General features: G+C 42.9%; 1 protein-coding gene across 1 annotated transcript in view; it reads left to right on the forward strand.

Annotated features, from left to right (window-relative positions):
- The first annotated feature begins 776 nt into the window (after positions 1–776).
- Positions 777–22764, forward strand: part of LOC148047272 (vomeronasal type-2 receptor 26-like) — an 81065-nt gene continuing 59077 nt past the window's right edge. Inside the window, exons 1-2 of the mRNA XM_087708020.1 lie at positions 777–971; positions 2696–2944. Coding sequence (XP_087564146.1) covers positions 777–971; positions 2696–2944 — 444 coding nt within the window. The remainder of the gene's footprint in view (positions 972–2695; positions 2945–22764) is intronic.

Here is a 22764-nt window from a genome sequence, read left to right on the forward strand (position 1 = left end):
AAACTATCAGTTTTATTGTAGCTCCAGTAATGGACCGACCCCTTATATTGGGATTGCCCTAGCTGCGTAAATGGAACCCACACATAAATTGGAGGAAAGGTTGGTTGCGCATCCGGTCAGCTACGCCCCATGAGAGGGAAGAGGGGGTTCCCATACCGAATAAATCAGACCCCAACCTAGCAGCCAGAGGGCAGGAAAATATTGAAGGGGAGGAAAAAATCCCAAAAGAATACTGGGACCTGAAAGATGTTTTCAGTGAAAAATCTTCAGATAAGTTGCCCTCACACAGACCCACCGATAGAAGGTGACATTCTACCTGGAGTAAAACTCCCTAAACCCAAATTTACTCAATGACCCCTAAGGAAATGGATGAATTGAGAAAATTCATTGATAAAAATCTGGAAAGGGGGTTCATTAAACCTGCTAGACCCTGAGTGGCTGCTCCGGTCTTGTTCAGAGAAAAGAAATATGGTTCCTTCAGACTCTGTGTTAATTTTTAAAACCTGAAAGGGGTTTGTGTCCAAAATGTCTACCCCTTACCACTAATGAAAGATATGCTAGCCCAGCTGGGGAAAGGGAAGAATTTCACAAAATTAGATTTATGAGGCGCATACTACCGGGTCAGAATTAAGGAAGGGGATGAGTGGAAAACTGCATTTAATTGCCCTCTTGGCTGTTTCCAATTTCAAGTTATGCCGTTTGGACTGCAGGGGGTGCCAGCAGTTTTCATGCAATTAATTAATGAGGTTTTACATGATCACCTGTACAAAGGCATGATGGTCTATCTGGACGATATCCTTATTTACACGGAAACACGTGAACAACACGTGAAGCTTGTTCCCATAGTTCTCAAAAAGCTTTGTGCAGCAGAACTGTATGCTAAATTATCAAAATGCGAATTTCACCAGGAGAAGGTGGACTATCTGGAGTATCACATCTCCCACGAGGGGATAGAAATGGATCCAGCAAAGGTCAAAGCGGTCACCGAATGCGCGGCCCCCCGCACGTGTAAGCAATTGCTAAGTTTCTTGGGTTTTGCTAATTTCTATCGTCAATTTATTCCTTCTTTTGCAAAGATTGCTTTGCCACTTACAAACCTCCTGAAATCAAAGGTGGGGGGAGGGGAACCCAAACCAGGTAAGCCCTTGAACTGGACTATGGAATGTCAGGCTGCGTTCGAGAAATTAAAATGCCTGTTTGCAGCTGAACCAGTCCTGAAACACCCAGACATGGATTCACCTTTTGTGGTCCAGGCAGATGCTAGTGATGTTGCAGTAATAGCAATAGCAATAGCAATAGCAGTTAGACTTATATACCGCTTCATATGGCTTTCAGCCCTCTCTAAGCGGTTTACAGAGTCAGCATATCGCCCCCAACAATCCGGGTCCTCATTTTACCCACCTTGAAAGGATGGAAGGCTAAGTCAACCTTGAGCCGGTGAGATTTGAACAGCCGAACTGGAGAACTGCAGTCAGCTGAAGTAGCCTGCAGTGCTGCAATTAACCACTGCGCCACCTCGGCTATTAAGCATGGGAACTTTAGTAGGGGCGGTGCTACTTCAGGTGAATGCACACGGGAAGTTGCAACCCTGTACTTACACCTCTCGAAAACTGACAGAGACTGAGCGACAATGGGCTATTTGGGAAAAGGAAGCTTTTGCTGTCTGGTGGGCCTTGATGACCTGGCATCATTTTCTGGAGGGGTCAAAACACCCTTTTGAGGTATGGACTGATCACAAAAACTTAGAGGCATTAAAGACCCCTCAGAAATTATCCCCTAAACAAATGAGATGGGCACAACATTTCAATAGATTCAATTTCACTTTGAAATATATCCCAGGAGGGAAGAATTTTATGGCTGATGCTTTGTCCAGACTTCCTCAATACAACAGTTGAAAGCTGAGTGTTGTCCAGCCTGCCATGCCAACGAGAAGCCTCACTGTTCCGGTTATCACCAGAAGCCAGACCACTTCCAATTTGGAAGTCACAGGGGACCTCGTTACAAAGCTCAAGGAAACTCTTGAAATTGATGAGTGATTCCGCCAACATACAGAGGAATGCACTGTGAAGGATGGCCTGGCTTGGATTGGTGCTAAATTATATGTTCCCACAACTATTAGAACCTCGGTCCTTCAGTGTGCTCATGACTCTCACATGGCTGGACATTTTGGTTTTGTGAAAACCCTGCATCTCGTCAAGAGGCAATTTTGGTGGCCCTCATTGAAAAAAGACATTGAATCTTATGTGGCTAGTTGCCCCACTTGTGCTGCAGCGAAACATCCACCAGGGAAGCCTCAGGGATTGCTCCAGGCAGTGGCCCGTCCTGAGGCCCCATGGAAGGAGATCTCTATGGATTCCATTGTTGAGTTACCAAAAGTCAAGGAAATACAATGATTTGGGTGGTTAAAGATTAGTTCTCCAAGTAGGTTCATTTTGTTCCTTGGTCCAAAATCCCTTCCGCTAAATCCTTAGCTAAGTTATTCATCACCCATATCTATCGTCTACATGGGGTACCTGACCGCATAATCTTGGATAAGGGGGTCCAGTTTACCTCCTAGTTTTAGAAGGAGTTTCTAAAGTTTATTGGCTCCGCCCAGGGCTTAAGCTCCACCCACCACCCTCAAACTAATGGGGCTTGTGAGAGGGCTAATTCTGTACTGGAGCAATATCTCCAATGTTTCATCGATTACCAACAGGATAATTGGGTGGAATTATTGCCTCATGCTGAGGTGACATATAACAACTCGGAGCACAGCAGCACGGGGTTTACACCCTTCAAACTAGTATATGGACATGATTTTGTGCCCATCCCCGAAATACCTCGGGAGAAACCGCAAGTGCTGTCCCTTTCCGAATGGAGTGACCAACTCCGAGAAATGTGGCCCTTGGCTTACCAAGCGGCGCATCAAGCACATAAGAATCAGGCGGATAAAAAGAGGGTGAAGGCAAGGGAATATAAAGTTGGTGATCGTGCATATTTATCCACCAAATTTCTCCGAACTTCTCAGAAGTCTAAGAAATTAGGCCCGAAGTATGTTGGTCCGTTCCCGGTTGTCAAGGTCATCAACCCTGTGTCTGTTTGTCTGGAACTACCTAAATATCTCAACCGTGTTTACCCGGTGTTTCATGTCAATCTCTTGAAGCCAGAACGCACTTCTCTCTTGCGGTGTCCTTTGGCAGCTCCTCCCACCCCACTCCTGGTTGAGGGTGAACAGCATTTTGAGATTAAGAAAATTTTGGACTCCAGGAAACTTAGAAACCATATTCAATATCTTGTGGCTTGGAAGCATTTCCCTCCATCTCATGCTGAATGGGTCGATAAGTCTCTTGTGCGGGCTCCTCGTCTTATATGTAAATTCTACTCTACCTACCCAGACAAGCCTTGACCTCGAATGATTTCACTTACCTTTCCCCACCCCTTTTTCTTCAATGTTATGTTGTTTGTTTGTTGGTCTGTGTTCTTTCATTTCTGCAGGAGTGATCGTCCTTTTTCTGGAGGAGGGCCGGATGTCAACCTCTGCTTTGCTGCTTGCATTTGGGCTGCCATGAAATGGGGAGGGAGGGCATGATATTTGGGTGAGGGAAGTAATCTGTACAGGAGGACTGTTAAATGAGGGTTGTTCACACCATTCGTTTGCACATGTGGAAGGAGGGGAGTTTTCCACCAAGGTCAACTGTCCAGGATTCCAACCTGATGATGATTTTTGAAGATGTCTCCCACCTGACAGCAGTGGTGATATACGATTGTACTATGGACTGAGGTACCAAGGGGAGGGGAATGAATCATGTATTGACATCTATTGCTTTCACGCTCTTTTGCTCAGATCCAGATTTGCTTAGCTTCTCATTACTTATAATCAGTAAAAGTACACTTAATTCTGCAAAATGGAGTCGACTGGTTTCTTTCTTGGTTATTAAGTGAAGGAGCCATGACAAGAAGTTTCATTACCTAATCTAGAAAACATAATTAGTGCTACCACTGATGATGCTACCTTTTAAGTTTTTAATCTTGTTGTATGATTCAAGGATTCTTCCTAACCTAGGAGAGGCATATTAACTAAAGTTTCTTTCTGTTAATAAGTTGAAAAAGTGACAGAGCAGAGAAAATTCCTTCAGGGAGATCCAGGGAGTTCTCCCTGGGCCTAACATCTGTCAAAGTTCCAAGTAATACATCCCCTTCAATGATAACTCCAAGGCAGGCATATTCTTCAAAAAATATTTTATTGGGACACATCAAATTGGCACAGACATAGTGGAAAACCGGCTCTCAGTTCCCACCAATTTTACACCAAATTAAAAGTAAAACGTTATCACTTCCCCATAGAGTCTCCAGTCACATGCTCCAATCAGCATGTAGTCCAATTGCTAGGTGACCTCCACCTTTCAAACACCTGCATAAACATCCTTGATTTCCAGAGGAAAGAATTTTATTTAGGCTATAACACCCCACTATTTATACATCCCCTCCCTGGTCTCTTAACTCCAGGCTGTGTGAAGCAATGTGAAGAGAAAGCTCCTTAGAGGAAAGCTACAAAAATTAAATAGCCACAGTTAGGCCACCATCAGCTGACATCAGTTGTTGGTCATCTTCACTGGAAGTCCATCAGATTATCTGACTACTGACTACTGACCAGATCTGGGTGGCTGAGAATTTTCCATTCAGTCCTCACCAAGGCTGGTGTGACTGGAGAAATTGGTTGGTGTTGAACAGAGAGGGGTCTCAGCAAGGAGACCTAAAGGGGCAGTAGCTATTGCTAGCACTGAAAGCCAACATGGAGAAGACCTGCACAATTATTAATACCATCAATATTGAATGAAATTTGCTTGAACGCTGAAATACACCATGCAAACTAAGTGGAGAGAGTGGAAAGGAGAAAGGGAGAGGAAAGGAGGAAGTGGGGGGAGAGGAGAGAGGGAAACAGAAGGGAGAGAAAGAGTAGGAGAGAGGGAAGGAATGGAAAGAGAAGAGAGGAGAAGGAGAGAGGAAGGGGAAGTAGAGAAGAGAGGGATGGTAGAGGGAAGAAAGGAGGTGGGGAGGAGAGAGATGGGGGAGAGACGGCAGAGGTGAAATAGGATATAATATGGTGTATGGAAAGTAGAAGAGCAAACAACAGTTGTGGATTGATGGTAAGAGGAATTGGTATAATCCTGGATAATACAAAATAGTGATTGTTAAGATGTAATGGTATACTTGTGGCTACATGTTTGAAAAAAAATATTTCTTTTCTGCAGAGACACCAAGAAAAAATTCCAGAGGTTCACCAATAAATAAGATAAAGAAAAAGAAATGCAATTTCTCTTTTAATTCCAATTCTTGATTGATCTGCTACTTTTAATATACTGCTCCCTATTTAACTTACTATTTCTTGTAACTCCCTAAGAATTATACATATTAAAAGAAAATATTTTTAAAGTCAAATTTAAAAATGACTTCCAAAACATGCTTCCCTGAGCAAGTCAGAGGCCATGGTCTTCCCCAAAGTGTGCCTCTTCTCTCTTTTCTGCTATCACTCACCTTCCATGGTGGAGATCAGTGGTGGGTTCTGGAAGCCATTGCAACTGGTACATTGCAACAAGGCTGAGCATCCACCTCGGGCATGTGCTCTGCACACACATGCATACCCACCGCCTTATGATGCTCCAGCTGTTTGGTGGAGGTCGTGCAGGAGGCGTACACCATGTGTGTGCAAATGGTCCAGTTGACTTAAATACAGGTAAGGAATACAGGCAGGCAGGTGGGGCCTCCAACATACTGTTCTGGTACAGTGGCCGCTGCTTCCAGCAGTCATCAGTATGCCCATTCCAGAGCATACCGGCCGGAACCCACCACTGGTGGAAATAGTTCGTTTCTGGTCAAGGAAGACAATGGTAACAACAGATGGGTTTCCCTTCCAAAACTCCCTTCATGAATCCAGACAACAGCTGGAAGTTGGTAGGGTCTGAGGAATGAAAAGAAGTACCATATTTTTCAGAGTATAAGACACGCCGTTCCCCCCTAAAAGAATTTGAAAATTTGGGTGCATCTTATACACTGAATGTAGCCCCAGACAAGAAGGACTGCATAGGGTCATTCGATGGGAAAGTTGCCTCTTGGCAGGAATGACCCAGCTTGGCTCCAGCTTTCAATCTGTTGCACAACGACTGAACGGAAAAGAGAAGAGACAGGAGAGACGAGGAAGGAGAGAGGAAGCGGGAAGCAAACTTACGAGAGAGAGAGAGAGAGAGAGAGAGAGAGAGAGAGAGAGAGAGAGAGAGAGTTAGTTCGTTGGTGGGCAGACGTAGCACTTTGTTAAACTTGTTTCTCTGTGTGTTGTGTATATGTCTCCATGGGTTCAATTGTGCAAACATTTTTTTCCTCTTTAAAAGAATTTGGATTTGCAGAAACATTTTTGCCAATCTCACTAGATTACTCTCCATCTTTATGAGGAAAATTGAAAATTACTTCAACATTTTTAAGACAGTTTTATCCATTTAATTACCATACCATCCAGTGGTCAGTTAACTAAGTCCCTAATAAGCACATCAGAAAGTATTTTGTTAATACTTTGCTAAAATCAAGTTTTACATCAGCATTTCCACAATCTATTAAAGAAGTATCATGATGTGTGGGAATGACTTTGGGGCAGGGGTTGGCAATGCACAGCTCTGGAGCTCTTTCATCCCTCTGCTGTGGCTCCCTGTGTTGGGGCTCCCTTCCAATGTTGGGGCATTCACAACTTCTGGAGGCAAGCTGTTCCACTGATCAATTGTTCTAACTGTCAGGAAATTTCTCCTCAGTTCTGAGTTGCTTCTCTCCTTGATTAGTTCCCACCCATTGCTTCTTGTTCAAGTGCCTGGGAGAATAGTTTGACTCCCTCTTCATTGTGGCAGCCCCTGAGATATTGGAAGACTGCTATCATGTCTCCCCTAGTCCTTCTTTTCATTAAACTAGACATACCCAGTTCCTGCAACCGTTCTTCACATGTTTTAGTCTCCAGTTCCCTAATCCTCTTTATTGCTCTTCTCTGCACTCGTTCTAGAGACTCCACATCTTTTCTACATTGTGTTAACCAAAACTGAAGGCAGTATTCCAAGTGTGGACTTACCAAGGCATTATCTGCATATTTGATGAGTTCCCCATTTATTTCCTCATCAAAATCAATGATGAAGATTTTGAAGAGTACTGAGCCTAAAACAGAGCTTTGGGGTACGCCACTGCATACTTCCCTCTATGTAGAAGCAGTTCCATTGAGGACTACACATTGAGTGCAGTTTGTCAGCCAGTTACGAATCCATCTGGTGATGATGCTATCCAACCCACATTCTTCTTTATTTCCTTTTATTTTAAATAACCTTAATTGTCAAAACAAGTATACAAACTCAATAATAACTGCAATAAATAATTAAGTGTTATGAGCCTAAGAAACTACTTCATGATCAGATACCGACTTTTATCATTAAATGTTGCTTAGTATTTAGATCTGGTCTCAGTATGATAATGTAGCACTTGGGGAAGAAGATGCAGCCCAGCAGGCCAGCACCAGAAGTCAAGATGGAGAAGACCTGCACGGCCACCATGGATTTCCCTTTGGTGCTCAAGTAGGTGGGCAGGAAGGAGATCCAGATGCTGCAGAAGACCAGCATGCTGAAGGTGATCAGTTTGGCTTCGTTGAATGCCCCAGGCAGGTTCCTGGCCAGGAAAGCCACTGTGAAGCAAATGGCAGCAAGGAAGCCCATGTAGCCGAGAACAACATAAAACATGGTGACAGAGCCTTCATTGCACTGAAGGATGATCAGTCCTGATTGTGAGTGCAGATCAAAATCAGGAAATGGAGGAGAAACACCCAGCCAGATTGTACAAATTACAATGTTTCCAGCAGAACCAGAAAGGATGATAAAGTTGGCCAAGCTCTTTCCCAACCATCTCCTCACCCTGTTCCCTGGTTTTGTGGCCAGAAAGGCCAGCACTACCATGATTGTTTTCGCTAACACAGAAGACATAGCTACTGAGAAGACAATGCTGAACATGGTTTGTCGGAGAAGGCAGGTGGCTTTCCTTGGTCGTCCAATGAAGAGAAAGGAGGACAAGAAGCAAAAAAAGAGGGAAACCAGGAGGATGTAGGAGAGGTCCCGATTGTTGGCTTTGACAATGGGAGTTTCTAGATATTTAAGGAATATGGCTAAAACAAAGCCTGTTGTTAGAAACAAGAGTACAGCAAAGGAGACCAGGATGATGCCCATATGTTCTTCATAGGACAGGAAGGAGATTCTTTTGGGGATACATTGGACTCTGTCATCAGTTGGATATTGATCATAGGGGCACTTGGTGCATTTTTCAGTATCTGAGAAAACAGTAAATAATATTATTTTTATAGTCCTTCCTTTCACCTTCCAAGAAACACTTTCTCTGGATAACAGCTGACACTGAGAGACAAGAAAGCCATAGTAATTGGTAAACTGAAATAAAGATATAGACATAGAAAGATTAAAAAAAATATGGTTGCCCATCTTAATCCATCTTCATCCCAATGCCTGGAACAACAATCTCCAGAGGTTTGTGAGTGGAGGGCTGTTTGGGAAGTTAGGGTTTTAATGGGGAGAGTGTTCAATAGGGCAGGAGCTGCACCAAAAAGGGGCAGTCTTTGGAGTAACCGTATGGTGTCAATGTTCTAGGGAATATACAGTGTGTCTATTATATCTGCAATGGTGGGACAAGTAGATATCCTCAGGGAGAAGAGGCACCAGAGATACCTGCTCCAATGGCTAGTAGGGTTTTGAAAGTAAATTTAATGGCACTTGGAGAGAAACTGGGAGCCTGTGTAACTTACATAGCAGTTGTCAATGCTCCGTGTTATCATGGGGACAGAATGAGTGGGAGTAAATTCCACACATACTGTCAGCTGCAATGGGATCTCAGATTACTGCTGCTTGGTTGGGAGGGGTGTATCTATTGGGTAACGTGATTTATGACACAGACTGAGGGGAGGGAAGGAACAGGGGTAAAGTCCAGAAGCAGATAAACAAAGCAAAGATTTGGCTGTGAACAAATCTTCCCTAATGAAGCTGTTCTGACCCCCCCCCCTTGACGGCTCGTTAACAAACGCAGGCAGGCAAACTTAAAAGGATTTTTCTTTATCAGTTTTCAGTTCAAACTGGCTTCGAGCCCAGAAATAACATAAATATAAATCTCTGATAAGAATTCAAAACAAAAGCTCTTACAAATGCTTCCCTTCTTCTACTGTCTCCACGGATCATGTTTACATGAAAACACCAAAGCACATCCAAGTGTAATAGGCATAATCACGAGTAATAAGCAAGCAATATTGTACCAGACACGGAACACACGAAGAAACGACGTTGACTCCAGCCACTGGGGCGTGGCAGCATCCTTCCTTTTATCTCCCAAACTTCCTCCCACAAGCCCCAGCTGCATACTGAATTTTGTATCCTGAAAAAACTCTCAGCAGAACTGCTGAGTCACAACCCTGAATTTTGTATCCCGAAAAACCTCTCAGCAGAACTGCTGAGTCACAACATGAAGCTATCAATAAGTCACTGGTTTTTGTATTAAAACATTGGTTCGATTATTATGAATCAGTTATGGCATCGTTAGGAAACCTGACAATAGAGGTATAGTGTGGAACAATATAGGGAATCCAACAGTTTGAGTAATACAAATTTTCATGTGCCAAGTAACTAGGATTCAAAATGATTGAATCATTAAAATAGAACCACCATAAAAGGAAGAGAGTACCAGGTAATCAATTCAGAATAAAAGAGATGGAAGGGATCGTGGAGGTCTTCTAGTCCAACCCCCTCTTAGGTAGGAAATCCTATAGCATTTCAGACAAATGGTTATCCAACGTCTTCTTAAAAACTTCCAGTGTTGGAGCATTCACAACTTCTGGAGGCAAGTTGTTCCACTGATTAATTATTCTCACTGTCAGGAAATTTCTCCTTAGTTCTAAGTTGCTTCTCTCCTTGATTATCTTCCATTGTTTGTTTCTTGTCCTGCTTTTGGGTGCTTTGGAGAATAGATCGACCGCCTCTTCTTTGTGGTAGCCCCTTATTTTATTGCTTTTTATTTACATTTTATCATCTAAAAAGAATTCATTCTCTATTTTTATTAGGATCAGGCATTAGATGTCAATGAACATTTACAAACACATAGAAATGGATTGGATCTTATTCAAGATCTTATTCCTCCCATTATGGAATAAATTGGAGATGTTAAAAATAGCAATGAAGAATAAAATGTCTTTTAACAGGGACTTTGACCAAATGCTCTGGTTGAATCCAATGCCCTTTTCTCTGGTGACACTCACCTTCCTGTGTGGAGATGGTCCCTTCAGGACAAGGAATACAATCGTAGCAGCAAATGGGTTCTTCTTTCCGACCCCGTTTTACAAATCCAGGGTGACAATTGTCCACACATTTGGACTGAGGCAGAGACTAAGCAGGAAAACAAAAATCATTTCAAAATTGTATTCATTAGATCTATTAAAATAAAATGAAACTGTCCTTTAAAAAGAAACTTCTGAGCAATAGATCAGGAAAACATAAAATATTGCAAAGCAATATTTGAAATTGATATATTGAAAATAATCCAAATCCTTGTTCCAGTTAAGATATAAAGAAAAAAAATTCTCACAAACTAGGGCTGTCAGCCTCAAATGAAGCATTATTTAGTTATATCTGTAAATTTATATTTTCAATTCATAGAGTGAAATAAGACCTCACAAGGATACTATGGCTCAGTGGCTAAGATGCTGAGCTTCCCAATAAGAAAGGTCGGCAGTTGGGTGGTTCGAATCTCTAGAGCTGCATAATGGAGTGAGCTCCTGTTACTGATCCCAGCTTATGCTAACCTAGTAGTTTGAAAGCACATACAAATGCAAGTAGAAAAATAGGGACCACCTTTGCTGGGAAGGTAACAGTGTTCCGTGTGCCTTTGACATTTAGTCATGCTTGTCACATGGCCACGAAGATGTCATGGAAGATGTAACAGTGCTAGCTCTTCAGCTTTGAAATGGAGGTGAGCACTGCCCCCTCGTGTCGGGAATGACTAGCACATATCCAGGGTGATATGTGGCTTTCAACCTCAAATGAGGCAGTTATATCTGTATGTTTATATTTTCAATTCATACAGCTGCCATTCTGGTGAAAAAAGACTAAAGATTACTGTCTAGTTTCTGGAATTATAGTGAGGATGAGTGGAGGTGAAGTAATGAGAACATGTCTTTCAAAAAGGGTAAGTCAGGCATCTTTTGTTGCAGCACATGGGACATGCACATGAGTCCTGTCTGGGAAATGGATATTTCTAAGGCCAAGTGGGGTATTCAAAACGAGGTCCTTTTCATTGAACAATTACAGTTTTGTTGTTAATTGCTAGTTGTGTCGAATTCTTTGAGCCCCCAAGAACAGTGGTGGGATTCAAACAATTTTACTACCGGTTCTGTGGGCGTGGCTTGATGGGCATGGCAGGGAAGGTTACTGTAAAATCCCCATTTCCTCCTGATCAGCTGGGACTCAGGAGACAGAGAATAAATGGGGGCGGGGCCAGTCAGAGGTGGTATGTACCAGTCCGAATTACTCAAAATTTACGCTACCGGTTCTCCAGAACCTGCTGAATCCCACGTCTGCCCAAGAACCATAACGTTCTTTGTTTCAGTGGAAGACTTAAGGCAGCTGACAATCACACAACACTTGTATTCAAATGTCCTCCTGGATTCACAACTGACATTAGAACATCACCTGTCGGCTGTGACCAGGGGGGCTTTTGCCCACGTTCGCCTGGTGCACCAGTTGCAGCCCTACCTGGACCAAGAGGCATTTCAAATGGTCACTCATGCCCTCGTCACCTCAAGGCTTGATTACTGTAATGCGCTCTACATGGGGCTGCCCCTGAAGAGATCATCCGCAGGCACGGGATTAGATACCATCAATATGCGGACGATACTCAATTGTATCTGTCCGCCCCGTGCCAAATCAATGAAGCGGTAGACGTGATGGGCCGGGGTCTTGAGGCCGTTATGGACTGGATGAGGATTAACAAGCTTGTGCTCAACCCGGAAAAGACCGAGTGGCTGTTGTGTTTTCCTCCCAAAGATTTGGCCAACATTCCAACACTCAGGCTGGGGGGTCAAATTTTATACCCCTCAGAGAGGGTTCGCAACTTGGGAGTCCTCCTGGATCCACAGCTGTCATTCGACCACCATTTAACGGCTGTGACCAGGGGGGCATTCGCCCAGGTACGCCTGGTGCGCCAGTTGCGACCCTACCTGAACCGGGAGGCCCTCACAACAGTCACTCGGGCCCTTGTGACCTCTAGGCTGGAATACTGCAATGTGCTCTACATGGGGCTGCCCTTGAGGAGCATCCGGCGACTTCAGATAGTGCAGAATGCAGCCGCGCGAGTGATTGCCGGTGCACCCCGATTCACCCGCATAACACCTATCCTCCGCGAGCTGCGCTGGCTACCTGTCGATCTCCGGATGCGCTTCAAGGTGCTATTAATCACCCATAAAGCCCTACATGGCAGTGGATCTGGATACTTGAGAGACCGCCTTCTGCCGATTACCTCCCTACGACCTATAAGATCGCATAGATTAGGCCTCCTCCGTATCCCATCGGCCAGCCAATGTCGGCTGGCAACTACAAGGAGGAGGGCCTTCTCAGCAGTAGCCCCGACCCTTTGGAACGAGCTCCCCGTGGAGATTCGTACCCTCTCCACCGTCCAAGCCTTCCGCATAGCCTTGAAGAACTGGCTCGCCCGTCAGGCCTGGGGATAAGGACCGCCACCCCGCCCGAATGATGAATGAATGTTGTTTACTATTTTATTATATGTTGTCGTCTTTAATATTGTATTCTCCCCCCCTCCCTGGTTTTTCTGTGAGCCGCCCTGAGTCCCCTCAGGGAAAAGGGCGGCATACAAATGTTAATAAAACCAAAACCAAAACCAAACCATAACGTTCTTTGTTTCAGTGGAAGACTTAAGGCAGCTGACAATCACACAACACTTGTATTCAAATGTCCTCCTGGATTCACAACTGACATTAGAACATCACCTGTCGGCTGTGACCAGGGGGGCTTTTGCCCACGTTCGCCTGGTGCACCAGTTGCAGCCCTACCTGGACCAAGAGGCATTTCAAATGGTCACTCATGCCCTCGTCACCTCAAGGCTTGATTACTGTAATGCGCTCTACATGGGGCTGCCCCTGAAGAGTGTTCGGAGACTACAGTTGGTCCAGAATGCAGCCGCGCGAGCGATATCGGGTGTACCTAGATACACCCATGTTACACCTATCCTCCGCGAGCTGCACTGGCTTCCTAATGGTCTCTGAGCGCGCTTCAAGGTGCTGGTTATCACCTTTAAAGCCCTACATGGCCTAGGACCCGGATATCTGCGAGACTGCCTCCTGACACATACCCCCCAGCGGCCGATAAGATCTCACAGGCTGGGCCTTCTCTGGGTGCCGTCGACCGGACAATGCCGGCTGGCAGCCCCCAGGGGAGGGCCTTCTCTATAGGTGCTCCAGCCCTGTGGAATGATCTACCCACAGAAATCCGGACCCTTAACACTCTCTCAGCCTTCCGAAAAGCCACTAAAACCTGGCTGTTCCGGCAGGCCTGGGGCTGTTGACCTGATGAACGAGGTGCAGCCCCAACGAGGTTGAGTGTATGGTGTGTTGTTTTTAAATCTGTTATTCCTTTTCCCCTATATTTTAACTTTTATTTTTATTCTTGTATTTTGTAAGCCACCCGGAGTCCTACGGGATTGGGCGGAATATAAATTTATTAAATTACAATTACAATTACAATTAAAGGGTTTTTAGATGGCTTACAAGCCAAAGATCAAATCTAAGTAGCATTTCATTACAAATTATCTCTAATTATCTCATTATTTCAAGAGTCAAGAAAGGTTTTTTTTTGGGGGGGGGGGGTCAAAGTCATTTTCAGGCCATTTTTCTAGATTAAGGCATTATCTCACATCGGACAGGTCATTGTGGTTCTTTTTGCCTGCACACCTCAGATCACCTTCTGAGCACCAGGAGGCCTATCCCAGTGGGGTGAAACAGAGGCATCAATAACTCTGGTCAGTTATGGGCTCTTTAAAAATACCTGAGCCTGCTTTTTCAGGGGATACTAACACCAACTCTACAGACAGAGAAAAGTTGCCAATATTTTCAACCACCTTGTTGAGCAACTTTAGCCGTGAAAGAGCATCTTGGTTGATAATAAGCCTCTGTCTTTCAAAACTCCCCAGTTGCTGTTTGATGGGATTCTCCTTGGGGAAAAGCAACCAACTTATGATATTCAGATCAGCTGCTACATTTCCACTTTGGTCCAAGTATAGTTTTTCCCAGGAAAAATTGCAGAATTCATTCTTCTCCAGAAAGGGATGGAACTAGAATGGAAACATCCAGGAATTTTGAAAGCAACTTGAAACATCCTACAAGGAGGAGCAATTTTAAAGCTGAGCCAGGGAACAAGAGATGTTCAGTCCCCCCACTTCATTATTTGCGTGCATAACAATAGCACTTTGACTTATATTCAACAGTGCTTTTACAGCCCTCTCTAAGTGGTTTATAGAATCAGCCTATAGCCCCCAACAATCTGGGTCCCCATTTTATCAACAATGAAAGGATGGAAGGTTGAGTCAACCTTGAACTGGTCAGGATCAAACTCCTGGCAGTGAACAGTGAGTTAGCCAACAATACTTGCATTTCTAACCACTACGCCACCGCGGTTGAAATTTATGAATATAAAATTCTATCATGCTAATTAAAAACCCATTAGTACAGGAATTTATTTAAATGGTCAAATTTATTTAAATTGTATTTACATGATTTGAATTGAATTTATTTAAATTGTAAAATATATTTACAATTATAAATATAATTATACCTAATTATAACTTTTAAAAAGCCAACTATGATCTCATAGACACCAACTTCTCATCTCTTGATTGACACATTCTATTCACTGGCTGTAATACTGCTGAAAACTATTATAATTTTTTTTTGCTTGAAGTCAAAATACTGATTAAATTATATGTACCACTAATAACCTCCAAAACCAGGAAAAACAAATTACCCATAGCAATAAGGAAGCTCCAATCCCACCCCCCCCCCCAAATCTCTCTGATGAAAAACCAAAACTGGCTACGGTGCTAACTTTAAAAGCTGCTAAAAAAACTTATGCCACTAGATAAAGACTTAATGCCTCAATTATGACATCAAACAAGAGGAAAACCTTTTGCGCATGAAATCCAACAATGCCTTCTATAATTTATAACAGTACAGGGTTTCCTCCCTAGGCAGGGGGTTGGACTTGAAGACCTCCAAGGTCCCTTCCAACTTTGCTATTGTATTGTATTGTATTTTGTTAACAACCAACTTAAAGACTTCAGATCCATCCCACCCCTACAAGCACCTAACAGCAAAGACTGTAATGATGAAGCCGTTAAAGCCAAAATCTTTAACATATTCTTCAGCTCAGTCTTTGTAAACAGCAATGGCTCATGCCCAATATTTCCTAGTCGTACCACAAATAATTACAACGATCTAAGACGAATCAATTTTACAGAAGATAACATTGAAAAGGCACAATGCAGCCTAAAACCATCTCTATCTATTGGACCTGATGGACTATGTGCCTACTTCTTAAAAACATGCTTTCCACTTCCATAGCAGAACCTCTAAGCATAATCTTTAAAAGTCTTTCAAAACAAGCTCCTTGCCCAACCTCTGGTCTCTAGCCACAGTCATCCCTCTCTTCAAAAAGCAATAGCAGTAGACTTATATACCGCTTCATAGGCCTTTCAGGCTTCTCTAAGCGGTTTACAGAGAGTCAGCATATTGCCCCCAACAATCTGGGTCCGCATTTTACCCACCTCGGAAGGATGGAAGGCTGAGTCAACCCTGAGCCGGTGAGATTTGAACCGCTGACCTGCTGATCTAGCAGTAGCCTGCAGTGCTGCATTTAACCACTGCGCCACCTTGGCTCTTAAAAAGGGAGTTCACTACAATATCCTACCTGTTCATGACTACTTCAGCTTCAACCACAATACACGAGAACACAATAGATACAAACCTAAGGTAAACTGCTCCAAACTCAACTGCAGAAAATATCACTTCTGTAACAGAGTGGTCAATGCCTGGGATGTTCTACCTGACTCGGTGGTTTCTTCCCCAAACCCCCAAAATTTTAACATTACACTTATGCCTTGGTATGGCCACACTTGGAATACTGCATTCAGTTTTGGTCACCACGATGTAGAAAAGATGTGGAGACTCTAGAAAGAGTGCAGAGAAGAGCAACAAAGATAATTAAAGGACTGGAGAGTAAAACATATGAAGAACGGTTTCAGGAACTGGGTATGTCTAGTTTGATAGAAAGAAGGACTAGGGGAGACATGATAGCAGTGCTCCAATATCTCAGGGGTTGCCACAAAAATAGCTACTCAAACTATTCTCCAAGGCACCTGAGGGTAGAACAAGAAGCAATGGGTGAAAACTAATCAAGGAGAGAAGCAGCTTAGAACTGAGGAGTAATTTCCTGACAGTGAGAACAATTAATCAGTGGAACAACTTGCCTCCAGAAGTTATAAATACTCCAATGTTGTGAACATTGCAACACTGGAGTCTTTAAGAAGAAGTTGGATAACCATTTGTCTGAAGTGGTGTAGGGCTTCCTCCCTAGGCAGGGGATTGGACTAGAAGACCTTCAAGGTCCCTTCCAACTCTTCTATTCTATTCTATTCTATTCTATTCTATTCTATTCTATTCTATTCTATTCTATTCTATTCTATTCTATTCTATTCTATTCTATTCTATTCTATTCTATTCTATTCTATTCTATTCTATTCTATTCTATTCTAGACTGTCTGACCTCATCCATTCCTAAGAGGTCTCTAAGGGGGGTGCATAAGTCCACCAACATGCTTACCATCCCTGTCCTAATGTTTCTTTTTATTTGTATCCATTTCATGTATCCAAAATCATGTATCCAAAAATATGTTTATAAATATATATGTAGTTTAATACATGCCTGACAAAATAAATAAATCAATGAAAATAAACAATGTATACATTTTAAATAATTTTATACTAGCAGTTTTTAATATCTAAATATAATTGTCACAGTGTCTGCTCTTTGGAACATAATCTTGTGAATTAAATCTGGCCTCAGCTTGACCAAACCTGTTGGTGTTTTGAAGAACAAGTATGTTCTAATAGCTCCCCTACATGGAAATTGATTTTTTTTTCAAAGTAGGAACTAGGTTTGATGGATCCTTGTCAACAGCCCCTACCTGCCATGGCTCTAGCCTTGGCACTCCCAATCTCTCTTTCTTGTCCGCTTTTCTCCTCCTAGATATTGAGGAATAGGCAACGTTCAAGACATGGGCCAGAGTCTTAACAACACTGTAAATACGATGGTCATTTTTTATCTGAATTCTGTTCCTTTTCTCTTGAGTGTCCAGTGGTGCTATCTGGGTACATCGTCTCCGGGCCTTGACAGAAAGGACATGTTTTGAAAAAGAACAGCGAAAAGACTGGTCTTCAAATATGGCATCCCTAAAAAGGCTGGATGGGAAGGCATCATCATTTGGCCATTTTCTTTCCTGAAAAGCAAAGGCCCAAATACTATGGATATATTTGAAAAGTGAATGCTGTATCATTGTCATTTTCTCCATGATTGTGGTGATCCAGACTTTCCCTTCAATGGTTCCCGGCAAACCTTCCATTGTTAAATGGATGTGGCGAAGTCTATCCACAAGAGAAACAAATTCTATGAAGTGAACAAAGACATTGACTTGTTTCCATTTAGAGATGGCATTTCTGAGAGATTCTGTAGGTCTAGTTATTGAGAATTGTTGTGAGATAACGACACAAATTCCATTCCTGACAAGCATAGGAGTGAAAGTCCTCATGAAATTTTCTCCCTCCTCTGTGTCTGGTGGAAAGAGACCAATCAAAGTCCATCTGAAACGGAGGAGAAGTTGGACAATTGCTGAATATTGGAACCCATTTTTGGGCAGCATCTCATGGAAAAAAGGAATTTGACTTTTATCACTCAGAGCCTCTGAAACAATTCCAAAACTGATCTGAAGAAGCAATGAAGAACAGTGTATTATATTTAGATCATATCAAGTCCAAAATGTAAGCTTTTAACACATCCAGTGTGGTTCTCACGAATATATTACAACAATTTATTGGTTTTTTTCTACCCCAAGCCATATCAAAATAAAGAATACAACATGCAGAATATTATTGAATATAATGATTTGTCTAATCTGGGGTCTAAGATATTGCCCTTTCTTTTTTCTAATAAAATTGTCATTCTGTTAATAGACGTGTTGTGTTTTCTATCTCTAGAGTAGTGCAAATGCAAATCAGTTCATTTTAAAAATTTGCTTAAATGTTCCATATTTAACATTGTGTCCAGTTGCTCAAGTCTTACTCAAGTCGATGTTAAGGCTCCCTCCCCACTGTGGATCCCAATCCCTAGCCATGTCAATGGCCATGGTGAAAATCAGATCGTGAATTCCATAAAAAAGATATGATTGAATCTATTACCCAACCACCAACAACCTGCTCACTTTATCAGATAGAGAAACACAAAAACAAACCTGTGGGACTTTGTAGGTACCTACTAATGTTGACATCTGCATGGAGATGTCATCAAGAGATCCATCAAGAACAGCCATCAGGTAGTCCTTCTTTCCACAGCTGTAGTTGGGAATATTGGCTTCTCCAGTAGACAACATGTCCAGCAAGGCATCAGAAGTGCCAAGGTTGCTCATGTAGTTGTCATGGATGTTGTAGCCAAGGGTGAGATTGTACAAAAGCTGAGAATTCTTGTTGACTTGTTGAATGGCAAAAATGAAGCTTAGGATTCTTACTGGATCATTAAATGAACTACTGTAAAAAATGTTCATGATAACATCATCCCTAACAACAACAAAGTATATTAACATTTATTGCTCTTTCTCTCCACAAGCCCATTGAGTCTTAAGCTAAAAGAGTCCAAAACAAGAAGCAAATTATAGTCACCCATCACCACAATGCAGGAGTAACTGAAAGAAAAGAAGAAGATTGTTAGGACTACAAAGGGAGAGAATGCAACTCCATCCCCCTGAATGACTTACAAGGGAGATTGAGTATAAGGAGCTATGTTGAAAAGCAGCATTATATGGGATATTACTGTGGCAGTGGAGACTATGCCAATGAGGTGGTCTCCTGGCCTGTAATAGCTCCGTAGTTTTTTCCCCTCCTGCTCCTCCAAATTCAGGAAGCACTTCATTCTCAGCTTCCCAGAGACTGGTTGGGAAATCAGCAGCAGAAGCAGAAGCAGAAACAGGAGGTCCATAATTCATGGGGCTGAATCAATCCTCTTCCTGCTTCTGAGGAAGGACAAGAGAGTTTGAAGAAGCATTCTCACAATATGGAAATGAGAATAACTTTGTTGACTGAGAGAGAGAGAGATAAACTGAACTTCACCTGGAAGGGAGAGAAAGGAAAAGAGAAGCACAGTCCCCGAATGTCCCAAAATTTGTGCCATGGAGAGTACAAGTTTATTCATGCACCTTTTTGTGAGATAACATCCTTTGCACTTTGCACCTTGCTTCAATTTGATGTTTACACCAAAGGCAGCCACTGGAGAAGTGATGGAAGAGTTTTCAAAAATCAGGATGGTGATAATTACAATGGGAGGTAATTCCTCCTCTGGGGATCATGAGTTCTTTTGGGGACGTATGTGCAGAGATCTATGGAGGTTGTCATTCATCCACGTCATGGTTGTCCTAAAGGTGCTTTTATATCAACGGCAACTGGATTTTCTCATTTTGGGGTAAGATTTGGGGGATGTGTAGTCATTACTATATTTATTTATGAACTAATTGCCTTGTGGATCTCAATAGATCTTGATGTCCTGTGCCCAATCACATACTTGTTGTTGCCCACACCCAATCTTTTCACTTCTGTTCCAAATCCCTTGTATGTGTTGTAGCTCGCCAGCACACCAGCAGAGCTGACAGCAGATTCAGACAGTGAGGTGGTGGAGATGAACATGGACCGTTCCTGGAATCTGGGTAAGGCTCTAATGAGGGCACTGTGTTGGAAGCAGAGAGGGGGCCAGAACCATATGCCAGCTATCAGCTGCCTTGAGAGGCAGACATCAGTGAGGTAGACCAACAGCTGGAGCCTGTTCACAGTGTGCACATGCCCAGAGTTACCAGAGGAGGGAACTACTAAAGGACAGAGGTCAAATTGGGAGTAAGACCAGATGATGAATGGCCCCTCCCAGAGGAAATAATAGAGGAGCGAAAGGGAATTGGAGTTTGCAGGAGACAATGAGTTCGCTAATCAGATAGTGACTCTCCAAGATTCCTTGCCAGGTTCTGCAGATATCAGCCTGTCAGCTCTCCAAGCCAGATAAGTTCTGTGACTGTAAATCCTCCTTTGAAAGACTTTGCCACCTGTGAATGAGCAGAATTCACTGTAAATTAATAAAATGGTTTTTGCTGGGACAAGGAACTTGTTTCATTCTCTTGAGAAGCCTTGGTCAGAATAGTACTCATCAATTTATATAATGTAAAAGGTCAGGAATCCTCCCTTCTTTAGGCCCATCCTTTTGTCCTGAACATCAATAAGAAAAAATGTGCTTTAACAGAAAGGAGTCCTGGTCTCTGGTTCAAATGTATCTATAGAAAATACAGACACACACAGCCATAGCATCCATTCACACCCACACAAGTGATGGGTTCCTGCTGGTTCGGACTGGTTCATACCGGTTTGGCAAAACCGTTAATACCTTGGCAGCTTAGTTCGCTGGAACTGGCAGTGGCCCAGGCCTGCCATGCCCCCAAACCAGTTCTCCCATCTTGTTTTTGGCTTTTGCGCATGTGCAGAGCAATTTTTGTTTTACTGTGCATGCCCCCAATGCATGCACATTCAAAGTGTCCCTGAGTGAACTGGCATTAGCAGCTGCCAGAACCCACCACTTCCCCACATGCTTTCCCATACACTGAACAGCAAAAATAGGGGAAACACATTCATTATAACTGGGAGTTCATTTCTACCAACATAAAGAAATGACCCATTTGGTGCATTTATTAAGTGACATTTCTTGTAAACACATATACAGAACTAAATTTATTGTTTTATTTTGACATCATACACTCTTTTGTATTCAGATCTGGTCTTAGGAAAATAATGTTACATTTGGGGAGAAAAATTAATAGGAAGAGGCTAGCACTGAAAGTCAACATGGAGAAGACCTGCACAATTATTAATACCATCAATATTGAATGAAACTTCCTTGACCGCTGAAATACACCATACAAACTAAGTGGAGAGAGTGGAAAGGAGAAAGGGAGAGGAAAGGAGGAAGAGGGGGAGAGGATCTGCTGCTTTTAATATACTGCTCCCTATTTAAATTACTATCTCTTGCAACTCCCTAAGAATTATACATATTAAAAGAAAATATTTTTTAAAGTCAAGTTTAAAAATGCCTTCCAAAACATGCTTCCATGAGCAAGTCAGAGGCCATGGTCTTCCCCAAAGTGTGCCTCTTCTCTCTTTCTGCTGTCACTCACCTTCCATGGTGGAGATCAGTGGTGGGTTCTGGATCCCATCACAACTGGTACCTTGCAACAAGGCTGGGCGTCTACCTTGGGAACGTGCTCTGCGCACACATGCACACCCACCGCCTTACGATGCTCCAGCTATTTGGTGGAGGTCACGCAGGAGACATACACTGTGCGTGCACAAATGGTCCAGTTGACTTAAATGCAGGTAAGGAATACAGGCAGGTGGGTGGAGCCTCCAACACACCATTCTGGTACAGTGGCTGCTGCTTCCAGCTGTCACCGGTATGCCCATACCAGAGCGTACCAGCCGGAACCCACACTGGTGGAGAGAGTTCATTTCTGCTCAAGGAAGGCAATGGTAACAACAGATGGGTTTCCCTTTCAAAACCACCTTCATGAATCCAGGACAACAGCTGGAAGTGGGTAGGGTCTGAGGAATGAAAAGAAGTACCTTATTTTTCAGAGTATAAGACACACCATTCCCCCCTCTATAAGAGGGTGAAAATTTGGGTGCATCTTATACACTGAATGTAGCCCCACCCATGGGCCCCCACCCTTTGGCCTATGCCCCCTAGCAATTTACCTCCTTGCAGCAAACAGGGAAAATGGGGCTTGTGGAGGTGGCAATAGGCTATGACAATCCCTGTAGTCTGAGACAGCTGATCATCAGGAGGCCGTGCTGAAAATGAAAGCCTATGCTTCAGTTGCCGTAGTCTCTTTAGGCGCCCCCCCTCCTCCACTCTACTCTGGCGGAGTGCATTACTGGCCGCTCCTGGCATTTTTTTTTAATATCTATGCCCCTGTCTCTTTGGATTTTTTTGGACTCAGTTAGTGCGTGCTAACTGAAACTGAGTCCAAAGGTGCCAAAATATCTTTGTCTGGATTTGATTATGAAAACATTTGGTAAAGATATTTTGGCACCTTTGGACTCTGAATGTCAGTGATGAAATAATAATAATGTTGTCCTGGGCTTGTAAAATTTTCCAAATTAACTTTAATTCTCAAGGGTGGATTTTCCATTCCTCCTGCACTCTGTCTTTTTAAATGAGTCTTCTTTATAGCTTCCCCCCTCCTTTCTTCCTCTGAGATAGACCAGACACCATTTCTCACATTTTCCGTTTGTATTTCAGGAGCATTTAAACATTCAACAATCTCAGTTTTTGCTTCATATTTTAAAATCAGATGATCCAA

This window comes from Thamnophis sirtalis, unplaced genomic scaffold, assembly GCF_051295495.1.
Source record: "Thamnophis sirtalis isolate CommonGarterSnake01/CBP01778 unplaced genomic scaffold, rThaSir2_p1.2 scaffold_3, whole genome shotgun sequence".
In the NCBI taxonomy this organism is placed as follows: domain Eukaryota; kingdom Metazoa; phylum Chordata; class Lepidosauria; order Squamata; family Natricidae; genus Thamnophis; species Thamnophis sirtalis.